The sequence below is a fragment of the Zophobas morio genome, unplaced genomic scaffold (genome assembly GCF_036711695.1).
Source record: "Zophobas morio isolate AGI-343-1 ecotype UQ-CSIRO unplaced genomic scaffold, CSIRO_AGI_Zmor_V1 ptg000021l, whole genome shotgun sequence".
In the NCBI taxonomy this organism is placed as follows: domain Eukaryota; kingdom Metazoa; phylum Arthropoda; class Insecta; order Coleoptera; family Tenebrionidae; genus Zophobas; species Zophobas morio.
The window spans coordinates 25,253,491-25,267,072 of NW_026972126.1; the positions used below are offsets into that span (position 1 = coordinate 25,253,491).

At 41.5% G+C, this 13,582-nt stretch overlaps 2 protein-coding genes across 13 annotated transcripts in view; both read left to right on the forward strand.

Moving 5' to 3' along the window:
- Positions 1-13,582, forward strand: part of LOC135133272 (uncharacterized) — a 60,109-nt gene that overhangs the window by 29,928 nt on the left and 16,599 nt on the right. The window contains exons 1-2 of one of the 12 annotated variants that reach the window (XM_064061620.1): positions 9,183-9,523; positions 9,570-11,204. The exons of 8 other annotated variants lie outside the window; for them this stretch is intronic. In XM_064061620.1, the coding sequence (XP_063917690.1) occupies positions 9,403-9,523; positions 9,570-11,204 (1,756 nt within the window). In that variant the 5' untranslated portion in view covers positions 9,183-9,402. Of the gene's footprint in view, positions 1-3,251; positions 5,075-7,280; positions 9,089-9,182; positions 9,524-9,569; positions 11,205-13,196; positions 13,546-13,582 lie in introns of those variants that run through there. 3 more of the 12 variants (XM_064061611.1, XM_064061612.1, XM_064061618.1) reach the window with 3 other exon arrangements.
- On the forward strand, positions 1,250-3,251 carry LOC135133274 (uncharacterized). The gene is made up of 2 exons (XM_064061626.1): positions 1,250-1,472; positions 1,519-3,251. Exons 1-2 carry the CDS (start codon positions 1,352-1,354, stop codon positions 3,249-3,251), a joined length of 1,854 nt encoding a protein of 617 aa, XP_063917696.1. The 5' UTR covers positions 1,250-1,351.

Genomic DNA, 13,582 nt, shown 5'->3' on the forward strand with positions numbered 1-13,582 from the left:
GAAGAACTTCTATCTCGAGGAGCGAATTTGCGACTTTATGATTGTTGCACAGAATAAGCGGCTTCTGTTCGATTTGAGCAAGGTCATGTTCGTGATGCAGTTTTTGGAATTGTATGGAAACGTGATCACTAATAGCATCACCATGACGAAAGTGAAGGCTTCTGTTGACAAAATCAGAAATAACTTCACCACGAATATGTTCAAAGGGAGTTTTTCTGAACAGTTGCAGTTTTGTCCGTTTGGTTTCTTATTTTGGAAGTTGATGGAAGCGAAATTTCCGATTTGTAAAATTTATAAATCTACTAAAGGGACGTTCCATTTTACGACCCAACTGTTCGGTTTCTTTGTAATGCCGATTTGCACTTTTTTCGTAAAGAAATTTATATTGAAAATAACAGTGTTCGAAGAAGAAATTTCGAACGACGATTTTCGAAATGATTATGACATGAAAATACAGTCAATAGTTTCGTTCGATCTCATCAGAGCTTTTTATTTTTGGAATAACCGTAACAGGAGTGACCCAAACCTTCAGGTTTTTTGTGAACAAGCCATCAGCACCAGCAAGGATTGTATTATATATTTTTCAAGAGAAGAAGGAATTACGTATTTTCAAACCTTGGTCTATCATTTGGTAGATATCGTTCGTACCACAAAGGACAATACAGAAAAAATAGATATTCTCGTCAAAGATTTCCTCTATTGTCCCCAGATCTTCGAACTTGTTGGTATGTTAATAGAAAAATTCCAAATATCCTTGAAGGATTGTATCGAAACTACCTACGTCATAAGTGTGTGTTTTGACTTTTTGGCTTTGACAGAATGGAGATCAAAAGTAGTAGTTGAAGTGATCAAGTTGATTAATATTGCTGTTGCTCACTACCTGGCCCCCAATATGGCTCTTCTGGTCGAAGATGCGCCAGACCCCACCGTAAATTTGTTGGGACCTTTGTTGTACTCAAAATTACTCAACAAAAATCCAAAAGTGAACGTGGCTACGTTGGAATTGATTCATACTGTTACTACCATTTCCAAAAAAAGTAAGTTTTTGAAACGGATAATCTGTAAATCAGTTTAGTGTTCGGTTCTAATCTCCCAGTCCCGATTTTCTCTCTCACGCAATGATATAATAAGTGGCTTGTATTATTTTGATAAAGACCGTTATCAACCTTTTACAATAATACATTAACGCGAAATTTCCACAGCGTAATCTATATCCAAATATACACAGGAAAGTGTTGTCGTAACATATTTATTATATCGCCGTTATCAACGCAGATATCGTTCTGTGGCAGCTCCTCCTAAACTGACTCATCACTTGCAACGATTACTCGTTTACCTACGGTAGTATAAAATGGCGACTTTATCCTCTCGTAGTATGACGAAATCCACACGTCTCGTTGAAAAATTTTGCGCAACCGAAATCGACCGCGATCTGAAGAAAACTTTGATAGAACTTTGGTCGCGAAACACAGGTCAGTCCTAAAATCGCTACTATTTCTTCTAACTGGGTCTTTACAGACGACAAACATATCTTTCCGGTATTCGCAAAATGGTTGGTCAAAACTGTCGATATTTGGGGCACCCCAGGTGTCACCCCTGGGACCCATTCCATCTCTTTCGCTCTAAACTTGGCCTCTCTTTTGTGCAAAAACGAAGACAAATTCAACGGACTCAACAGCCACAACTTTTTCCTTAAATTGATCAAAGCAACTAAAGCTAGAGAGTCGAAAGTAACAAAAATCAAAATGGCGTACGTTAGATTGTTGGGTGCTTTTTTGGATCACGAAGCCGGGATTTTATGGATGACGGGGAGCAATCTATGGGAAGATGTTCTTAGTTTGTGTTTGGCGAGTCGTGATGATGTCATCGTGGACAAGTGCAGTCGTTTCGTGAGGAAAATGTTGGAGAGGACTTTGGTGCACGACGAAAATTTCTGTGGGGGCGTTATCAACAAGATCATGTTTCCGTTGGGGGAAAACATCTACAGTTGTATTAAGGGTTCAGAGGATGTGAGCGACGACGTAGCCACCGAGCGTCTTCAACCCACGCTGAAACTGACGGCGAAGGTTTTAGAGGAGTTGCTGAAAGGGGTCCAGCTTGAGGGAAAAGACTACGGTTTGCTTTTCCTCTTCTTGAAAAATTTTCACATGGAAGGTCGCATCTGCGACTTCATGATGATAGCTCAAAAGAGGCCTCTTCTCTTCGACTTGAGTAAGATTGTCTTCATTATGCAGTTCTTGGAATTGTACGCAGAAGTAATTACCAACACTACCACCATGGCAAAAGTGGCCGCCTCGATTGCCAAAATTCGAAGCAATTTTTTGCAAAACTTCCTCAAGGCAAGCGTTCCGGAGACAATAGAATTCATCAGTTTCGGCCTGTTGTACTGGAATTTAGTTGAAACGAAATTACCTTCCTTTGACAACGACAACGCACCACTTTCCAAATACTTGACAGTTTCAATGTTCATGCCAAACTTATGCTTTGTGATAAAGTATCTGACGAAGAGGTCAGATTTAGAAGAGGAACTTGTCAACGACAACATTCGGGCGAACTTTTTTGGACAGATGATGAAAACGGCTCCTTGTGATGTGAAAAAAATATTTGGAACATGGCATCAACGAATTAGCGACGTTGACAGCGTTGACGAGATATGTAAACGCTGTTGTGATGTCATTAAGAATTCGAGAAATCTATTCTCTAGGAATCAAGCTGCGATAGTTTTTCGATTTCTGATCTACTTTTTGAGCGACATTGTCCGTATAACCACAGAAAATCCAGCGAAGGTCGACTTCGTGGTTAACCAAGCTTCATACGTTGGAGAAACATTTAAGCTTGTTGGTGTTTTAATTGACGATTTTGACTTTGTGTTGAAAGACGGTTTTGAAGTTACGTACGTGATGGGTCTGTGTTTTGACTTTCTGGGTATAACGGAGTGGTCTTCTGAGGTCGTGGTTGAAGTAATGAAGTTGGCCAATATTGCAACCGCTCATTACATGGCTCCCAATATGGCTTTGTTGGTTGAGGAGACTCCAGATTTGACGATAAACCGTCTGGGGCCTTTATTGTGTTCAAAGACACGTCACGATTGTGCTGAAGTGCGTAAAGCCGCTTTAGAAGTGGTGTGCACATCTGCTGCCATCTCTAGCAACAGTAAGTATGCGTCTGGCGCGTTTTTCATACACCTGTTATCACTTTTATGCTCAGATAAACTTAATGCCTCGACGGGAGATAAAAATAATCAGTTTTAGTGATAGCCGCGAGTGGTAACTTCCACTTGCTATCGTTTTCTTGTGTTGGCTAGCCATGAGTGCTTATAAAATGAAAACAGTGAGAAACAAACTAATAGTGGAAAAATTCTTCAGTTTGAAAATCGACGACAATCTAAAAAACACGTTGTTAGACCTCTGGAAAGACAAGAAAGAAGCAAAATATACACTTTGTGTCTTCGCGGAGTGGCTAGTGGCCACTGTCGACGCGTGGACTACCTCAAGTGTCACTCCCGAAGCCACTACTACTTCGTTCACTTTGAGACTGTCCGCCATTTTGTGTACAAACGAAGAGAGATTCGCCCAACTCAACAACAACAACTTTTTCGCGAAGTTGATCCGAGTGACGAAAGTGAGAGAGTCGGGGGCGGCGTCGGTCAAAATCGCCTACGTCAAGCTACTGAGTGCGTTTTTGGAGCACGAGGCGGGAGTCGAGTGGATGGTGGCTTGCAATTTTTGGGAGGACGTGCTCGAGTTGTGTGTGACGGGTAGTGGAGGGATCGTCAAAGAGAGTGTTAGTTGCGTTGGGAAACTTCTGGAGAAGGCAGTAGGCCACGACGAAAGCTTCTGCGATGGCGTCATCAAAAAGATCATGCTTCCGTTGGGGGAGAACATCTACAGGTGCGTGAAAGCTTCCAGTGACGTGAGCGATGACGCCGCCACCGAGTTGCTGCGGACGTCGTTGAAGGTGATCGGGGACGTTCTGGAGTTTCTCTTGAGAGGGGTTTGCTTGGAGGGAAAGGACTTCGAAGTACTTTTTCTGTTTTTGAAGAACTTCCATCTCGAGGAGCGAATTTGCGACTTTATGATTGTTGCTCAGAATAAGCGGCTTCTGTTCGATTTGAGCAAGATCATGTTCGTGATGCAGTTTTTGGAATTGTACGGAAACGTGATCACTAATAGCATCACCATGACGAAAGTGAAGGCTTCTGTTGACAAAATCAGAAATAACTTTACTACGAATATGTTCAAAGGGAGTTTTTCTGAACAGTTGCAGTTTTGTCCATTTGGTTTCTTATTTTGGAAGTTGATGGAAGCGAAATTTCCGATTTGTAAAATTTATAAATCTACTAAAGGGACGTTCCATTTTACGACCCAACTGTTCGGTTTCTTCGTAATGCCGATTTGCACTTTTTTCGTAAAGAAATATTTATTGAAGAAAACAGTGTTCGAAGAAGAAATTTCGAACGACGATTTTCGAAATGATTATGACATGAAAATACAGTCAATAGTTTCGTTCGATCTCATCAGAGCTTTTTATTTTTGGAATAACCGTAACAGGAGTGACCCAAACCTTCAGGCTTTTTGTGAACAAGCCATCAGCACCAGCAAGAATTGTATTATATATTTTTCAAGAGAAGAAGGAATTACGTATTTCCAAACCTTGGTCTATCATTTGGTAGATATCGTTCGTACCACAAAGGACAGTACAGAAAAAATAGATATTCTGGTCAAAGATTTCCTCTATTGTCCCCAGATCTTCGAACTTGTTGGTATGTTAATAGAAAAATTCCAAATATCCTTGAAGGATTGTATCGAAACTACCTACGTCATAAGTGTGTGTTTTGACTTTTTGGCTTTGACAGAGTGGAGTTCAAAAGTAGTAGTTGAAGTGATTAAATTGATTAATATTGCTATTGCTCACTATCTGGCCCCCAATATGGCTCTTCTGGTCGAAGATGCGCCAGACCCCACCGTAAATTTGTTGGGACCTCTGTTATTTTCAAAACTGCTCGACAAAAATCCAAAAGTGAACGTGGCAACGTTGGAAGTGATTTATACTGTTACTACCATTTCCAAAAAAAGTAAGTTTTTGCAAAGGACAATCTATAAATCTCCGAGTTCCTATTTTCTCGCTCACGCAATGATAAATCTAAGTATTTTGTCTTATTTTGATAAAGACAGTTATCAACCTTTTACAATAATACATGTACACCAAATTTCCACAGTGTTATCTGTTTACAAATAGAAAGGAAAGTGCCATCGAAACATTTTTATTATATCGCCGTTATCAACGGAGATATCGTTCTATGACAGTTCCTTTTGAACTGATTTATAACTTACAACCATTATTCGTTTACGCATGTTAGTATAAAATGGCGACTTTATCCTCTCGTATTATGACCAAATCCACGCGTCTTGTTGAAAAATTTTGCGCAACCGAAATCGACCGCGATCTGAAGCAAACTTTGATTGAACTTTGGTCGCGAAACACAGGTCAGTTCAAAAATCGCTACTATTTCTTCTAACTAGGTCTTTACAGACGACAAACATATCTTTCCGGTATTTTCGGAATGGTTGGTCAAAGCTGTTGGTGTTTGGGGCACCCCAGGTGCCACCCCTGGGACCCATTCTATTTCTTTTGCTCTAAACTTGGCCACTCTATTGTGCAAAAACGCAGACAAATTCAACGAACTCAACAGCCACAACTTTTTCCTTAAATTGATCGAAGTAACTAAGACTAGAGAGTCGCAAGTGACGAAGATCAAAACGGCGTACGTCAGACTGTTGGGTGCTTGTTTGGATCACGAAGCCGGGATTTTATGGATGACGGGGAGCAATTTGTGGGAGGATGTTCTTGGTTTGTGTTTGGTGAGCCGTGAGAGTGTCGTCGTGGACGAGTGCAGTCATTTCCTGAGAAAATTGTTGGAGAAGACTTTGGAGCACGACGAAACTTTCTGTGGGGGCGTTATCAAGAGGATCATGCTTCCGTTGGGGGAAAACAACTACAGTTGTATTAAAGGTTCAGAGGATGTGAGCTGCGACGTTGCCACCGACTGTCTTCAATCCACGCTGAAGCTAACCGTGCACGTTTTAGAGGAGTTACTGAAAGGGGTACAGCTTGAGGGAAAAAGCTTCGATTTGCTTTTACTCTTCTTGAAAAATTTTCACCTGGACGGTCGCATTTACGACTTGATGATGATAGCTCAAAAGAGTACTCTTCTCTACGACTTGAGTAAGATTGTCTTCATTATGCAGTTCTTGGAATTGTACGCGGCCATAACTACCGACACTACCGCCGTGACAAAAATGGCTGACACCATTACCAAAATTCGTGACAACTTTTTGCAAAACTTCCTCGAGGGAAGCCTTACGGAAACGGTGGAATTCATCAGTTTTGGCTTGGTGTACTGGAAATTAGTAGAAACGAAATTACCTTCTTTTGACAACGAAAACCCACTACTTTCCACATGCTTGACAACTTTAATATGCTTGCCACACGTACGCTTTTTGCTAAAGGATCTAACGAAGATGTCAGATATAGAAGAGGCAATTGCCAACGACATCATTCGGGCGAAATTGTTTCGAGAAACGATATTAGCCGCCCCTTCTGATGTCACAAAAATTTTTGGAGCGTGGTATGAACGAATTGGCGACGTTTATAATGTTGACGAAATGTGTAGGCGCTGTTGTGGAATCGTCAAAAATTCGAGAGACTTGTTTTCCAGGGATCAAGCTATGATAGTTTTTCAAATTTTGCTCTACTTTTTGAGCGACATTGTCCGTATAACCACAGAGAATCCAGCGAAGCTCGACTTCTTGGTGAACAAAGTTTCATATATCGGAGAAATATTTAGGCTTGTTGGTGTTTTGATTGACGATTTTGACTTTGTGTTTAAAGACGGTTTTGAAGTTACGTACGTGATGGGTCTGTGTTTTGACTTTCTGGGTATAACGGAGTGGTCTTCTGAGGTCGTGGTTGAAGTAATGAAGTTGGCCAATATTGCAACCGCTCATTACATGGCTCCCAATATGGCTTTGTTGGTTGAGGAGACTCCAGATTTGACGATAAACCGTCTGGGGCCTTTATTGTGTTCAAAGACACGTCACGATTGTGCTGAAGTGCGTAAAGCCGCTTTAGAAGTGGTGTGCACATCTGCTGCCATCTCTAGCAACAGTAAGTATGCGTCTGGCGCGTTTTTCATACACCTGTTATCACTTTTATGCTCAGATATACTTAATGCCTCGATGGGAGATAAAAATAATCAGTTTTAGTGATAGCCGCGAGTAGTAACTTCCACTTGCTATCGTTTTTTTGTGTTGGCAAGCCATGAGTGCTTATAAAATTAAAACAGTCAGAAACAAACCTATAGTTGAAAAATTCTTCAGTTTGAAAATCGACGACGATCCAAAAAACACTCTGTTAGACCTCCTGAAAGATAAAAAAGAACTAAAATATACACTTTGTGTCTTCACGGAGTGGCTGGTGGCCACTGTCGACGCGTGGAGTACCTCAGGTGTCACTCCCGGGGCCACTACTACTTCGTTCACTTTGCGACTGGCCGCCATTTTGTGTACAAACGAAGAAAGATTCGCCAGACTCAACAACAACAATTTTTTCGCGAAGTTGATTCGAGTGACGAAAGTGAGAGAGTCGGGGGTGGCGTCGGTCAAAATCGCCTACGTCAAGCTATTGAGTGCGTTTTTGGAGCACGAGGCGGGGGTCGAGTGGATGGTCGCTTGCAATTTTTGGGAGGTCGTGCTCGAGTTGTGTGTGACGGGTAGTGGAGGGATCGTCGAAGAGAGTGTTAGTTGCGTTGGGAAACTTCTGGAGAAGGCAGTAGGCCACGACGAAAGCTTCTGCGATGGCGTCGTCAAAAAGATCATGCTTCCGTTGGGGGAAAACATCTACAGGTGTGTGAAGGCTTCCAGTGACGTGAACGAAGACGTTGCCACCGAGTTGCTGCGGACGTCGTTGAAGGTGATCGGGGACGTTCTGGAGTTTCTTTTGAGAGGGGTTTGCTTGGAGGGAAAGGACTTCGAAGCACTTTTTCTGTTTTTGAAGAATTTCCATCTCGAGGAGCGGATTTGCGACTTTATGGTTATAGCCCAGAATAAGCGGCTTCTGTTCGATTTGAGCAAGATCATGTTCGTGATGCAGTTTCTGGAATTGTATGGAAACGTGATCACTAAGAACATCACCATGACGAAAGTGAATGCTTCTGTTGACAAAATCAGAAATAACTTCGCTACGAATATGTTCAAAGGGAGTTTTTCAGAACAGTTGCAGTTTTGTCCATTTGGTTTGTTATTTTGGAAGTTGATGGAAGATAAATTTCCGATTTGCAAAATTGATAAATCTACTAAAAGATCGTTCCATTTTACGACCCAACTGATCGGTTTCTTTATAATGCCGATTTGCACTCTTTTCGTAAAGAAATTTTTATTGAAAATAACAGAATACGAAGAAGAAGTTTCGAACGACGAATTCCGAAATGTTTTTGACATGAAGATACAGTCGATGGTTTCTTTCGATTTCATCAGAACTTTTTATTTTTGGGATGACCGTAACAGGAATGATCCAAACCTTCAGGAATTGTGCGAACAAGCTTTCAGCACCAGCAAGAATTGTATTATTTACTTTTCAAGAGAAGAAGGAATTGTATATTTCCAAACCTTGGTCTATCATTTGATAGATATCGTTCGTACCACAAAGGACAGTACAGAAAAAATAGATCTTTTCGTCAAAGATTTCCTCTATTGTCCTCAGATCTTCGAACTTGTTGGTATTTTAATAGAAAAATTCCAAATAACCTTGAAGGATTGTATTGAAACTACCTACCTCATAAGTGTGTGTTTTGACTTTTTGGCTTTGACAGAATGGAGATCAAAAGTAGTAGTAGAAGTGATTAAATTGATTAATATTGCTGTTGCTCACTACCTGGCCCCCAATATGGCTCTTCTGGTCGAAGATGCGCCAGACCCTACCGTAAATTTGTTGGGACCTTTGTTGTACTCAAAATTACTCAACAAAAATCCAAAAGTGAACGTGGCTACGTTGGAATTGATTCATACTGTTACTACCATTTCCAAAAAAAGTAAGTTTTTGAAACGGATAATCTGTAAATCAGTTTAGTGTTCGGTTCTAATCTCCCAGTCCCGATTTTTTCTCTCACGCAATGATATAATAAGTGGCTTGTATTATTTTGATAAAGACCGTTATCAACCTTTTACAATAATACATTTACGCGAAATTTCCACAGCGTAATCTATATACAAATATACACAGGAAAGTGTTGTCGTAACATATTTATTATATCGCCGTTATCAACGCAGATATCGTTCTGTGGCAGCTCCTCCTAAACTGACTCATCACTTGCAACGATTACTCGTTTACCTACGGTAGTATAAAATGGCGACTTTATCCTCTCGTAGTATGACGAAATCCACACGTCTCGTTGAAAAATTTTGCGCAACCGAAATCGACCGCGATCTGAAGAAAACTTTGATAGAACTTTGGTCGCGAAACACAGGTCAGTCCTAAAATCGCTACTATTTCTTCTAACTGGGTCTTTACAGACGACAAACATATCTTTCCGGTATTTTCGGAATGGTTGGTCAAAGCTGTTGGTGTTTGGGGCACCCCAGGTGCCACCCCTGAGACCCATTCCATCTCTTTCGCTCTAAACTTGGCCGCTCTGTTGTGCAAAAACGAAGACAAATTCAACGAACTCAACAGCCACAACTTTTTCCTTAAACTGATCAAAGCAACTAAAGCGAGAGAGTCGAAAGTGACGAAAATCAAAATGGCGTACGTTAGATTGTTGGGCGCTTTTTTGGATCACGAAGCCGGGATTTTATGGATGACGGGGAGCAATCTATGGGAAGATGTTCTTAGTTTGTGTTTGGCGAGTCGTGATGGTGTCATCGTGGACGAGTGCACTCGTTTCGTGAGAAAAATGTTGGAGAGGACTTTGGTGCACGACGAAAACTTCTGTGGGGGCGTTATCAACAGGATCATGTTTCCGTTGGGGGAAAACATCTACAGCTGTATTAAGGGTTCAGAGGATGTGAGCGACGACGTTGCCACCGAGCGTCTTCAACCCACGCTGAAACTAACGGCGAACGTTTTAGAGGAGTTGCTGAAAGGGGTCCAGCTTGAGGGAAAAGACTACGGTTTGCTCTTCCTCTTCTTGAAAAATTTTCACACGGAAGGTCGCATCTGCGACTTCATGATGATAGCTCAAAAGAGGCCTCTTCTCTTCGACTTGAGTAAGATTGTCTTCATTATGCAGTTCTTGGAATTGTACGCAGAAGTAATTACCAACACGACCACCATGGCAAAAGTGGCCGCCTCGATTGCCAAAATTCGAAGCAATTTTTTGCAAAACTTCCTCAAGGCAAGCGTTCCGGAGACAATAGAATTCATCAGTTTCGGCCTGTTGTACTGGAATTTAGTTGAAACGAAATTACCTTCTTTTGACAACGACAACGCACCACTTTCCAAATACTTGACAGTTTCAATGTTCATGCCAAACTTATGCTTTGTGATAAAGTATCTGACGAAGAGGTCAGATTTAGAAGAAGAACTTGTCAACGACAACATTCGGGCGAACTTTTTTGGACAGATGATGAAAACGGCCCCTTGTGATGTCAAAAAAATATTTGGAGCATGGCATCAACGAATTAGCTACGTTGACAGCGTTGACGTGATATGCAGACGCTGTTGTGGAGTCATCAAGAATTCGAGAAATCTATTCTCTAGGGATCAAGCTGCGATAGTTTTTCGATTTTTGATCTACTTTTTGAGCGACATTGTCCGTATAACCACAGAAAATCCAGCGAAGGTCGACTTCGTGGTTCACCAAGCTTCATACGTTGGAGAAACATTTAAGCTTGTTGGTGTTTTGGTTGACGATTTTGACTTTGTGTTGAAAGACGGTTTTGAAGTTACGTACGTGATGGGTCTGTGTTTTGACTTTCTGGGTATAACGGAGTGGTCTTCTGAGGTGGTGGTTGAAGTAATGAAGTTGGCCAATATTGCAACCGTTCATTATATGGCTCCCAATATGGCTTTGTTGGTTGAGGAGACTCCAGATTTGACGATAAACCGCCTGGGGCCTTTATTGTGTTCAAAGACACTTCACGATTGTGCTGAAGTGCGTAAAGCCGCTTTAGAAGTGGCGTGTACATCTGCTGCCATCTCTAGCAACAGTAAGTATGCGTCTGGCGCGTTTTTCATACACCTGTTATCACTTTTATGCTCAGATATACTTAATGCCTCGACTGGAGATAAAAATAATCAGTTTTAGTGATAGCCGCGAGTGGTAACTTCCACTTACTATCGTTTTTTTGTGTTGGCTAGCCATGAGTGCTTGTAAAATGAAAACAGTGAGAAACAAACTAATAGTGGAAAAATTCTTCAGTTTGAAAATCGACGACAATCTAAAAAACTCGTTGTTAGACCTCTGGAAAGACAAGAAAAAAGCAAAATATACACTTTGTGTCTTCACGGAGTGGCTGGTGGCCACTGTCGACGCTTGGACTACCTCAGGTGTCACTCCCGAAGCCGCTACTACTTCGTTCACTTTAAGACTGGCCGCCATTTTGTGTACAAACGAAGAGAGATTCGCCCAACTCAACAACAACAATTTTTTCGCGAAGTTGATCCGAGTGACGAAAGTGAGAGAGTCGGGGGCGGCGTCGGTCAAAATCGCCTACGTCAAGCTGTTGAGTGCGTTTTTGGAGCACGAGGCGGGAGTCGAGTGGATGGTCGCTTGCAATTTTTGGGAGGACGTGCTCAAGTTATGTGTGACGGGTAGCGGAGGGATCGTCAAAGAGAGTGTTAGTTGCGTTGGGAAACTTCTGGAGAAGGCAGTAGGCCACGACGAAAGCTTCTGCGATGGCGTCGTCAAAAAGATCATGCTTCCGTTGGGGGAAAACATCTACAGGTGTGTGAAGGCTTCTAGTGACGTGAACGAAGACGTTGCCACCGAGTTGCTGCGGACGTCGTTGAAGGTGATCGGGGACGTTCTGGAGTTTCTTTTGCGAGGGGTTTGCTTGGAGGGAAAGGACTTTGAAGTGCTTTTTCTGTTTTTGAAGAACTTCCATCTTGAGGAGCGGATTTGCGACTTTATGATTATAGCCCAGAATAAGCGGCTTCTGTTCGATTTGAGCAAGATCATGTTCGTGATGCAGTTTTTGGAATTGTATGGAAACGTGATCACTAGGAATACCACCATGACGAAAGTGGAGGCTTCTGTTGACAAAATCAGAAATAACTTCGCCACGAATATGTTGAAAGGGAATTTTTCCGACCAGCTGCAGTTTTGCCCGTTTGGTTTCCTATTTTGGAATTTGGTTGAGTCAAAAATTCCTTCTTTCAAAATTGATAAACCTATCAAAGGAGCCCCTCAGTTTCCGAACAACTTCATGGTTTTTCTTGTGATGCCAAAATACACCATTTTGGTGAAGACGTATTTGTTGAAACCAACAGACTATGAGGAAGAACTTTCGAACGATGATTTTCGAAGTGCTTTTGAAGGCAAGAGGTGGTCATTGGTTTCGCACGATTTCGTCAGAGCGTTATACTTTTGGAAGAAACGTAACGTAGAGGACCCAAACCTTCATGCATTGTGTGAACAATCTCTCAGTACGAGCAAAGTTTGTGTTAGTTACTTTTCAAGAGAACAAGGAATTCCATATTTCCAAACTATGGTCTACTATTTGATGGATATCGTTCGTTTTACAAACAATCGTTCAGAGAAAGTTGATATTCTTGTCAAGGAGTTTACTTTTTGTCGCCAGATTTTCGAACTTGTTGGTATTCTGATGGAAAAATTTCAAATAACCTTGAAAGATTGTATCGAAGTCACGTACGTTATCAGTGTGTGTTTTGACTTTATGGCTTTAGCAGAGTGGAGTTCAGAAGTGGTGGTTGAAGTTATTAAAGTGATCAATATTGCCATTGCTTACTACACCGCCCCCAAAATGGCGCTTCTGGTCGAAGATGCGCCAGATCCTACAGTTAATTTGTTGGGACCTTTGTTGTACTCAAAATTGCTTAATAAGGATACAAAAGTGAATGTGGCTGCTCTGGAAGTGATTCATACTATTACTACTATTTCCAAAAAAAGTAAGTTCATGAAAATAAGCACAATCGGTACTTCAATTTCGTAATATTTTCTATTGTCTCCCAAACCTGGCTTCCCCTCCCATGTGATGATATCTAAGTACTTTGTGCTATTTCGATAAAACCCGTTATCAGTCCTTTACAAAAATATATTTGCAATAAAATTCCATACAAACATATGGAGCAAACTGTAGTCGTAATGTGTTTATCACATCGCCGTTATCAACGCAGATATCGTTTTGTGACACCTCTTAAACTGACTCATTACTAACATGATAATTCGTTACCAATGCTAGTATAAAATGGCGACTTTATCCGCGCGTCGCACCACAAAATCCACACGTCTCGTTGAAAAATTTTGCGCAACCGAAATCGACCGCGATCTGAAGAAAACTTTGATAGAACTTTGGTCGCGAAACACAGGTCAGTCCTAAAATCGCCACTATTTCCTCTAACTGGG

What these genes read in the sequence shown, in the direction of transcription:
- LOC135133274 (XM_064061626.1), top strand. Translation starts at nt 1,352, where the DNA reads ATGGCGACTTTATCCTCTCGTAGTATGACGAAATCCACACGTCTCGTT. An exon ending in ACTTTGGTCGCGAAACACAG is followed by an intron (nt 1,473 to 1,518) that starts GTCAGTCCTAAA and finishes GGGTCTTTACAG; the next exon opens with ACGACAAACATATCTTTCCG.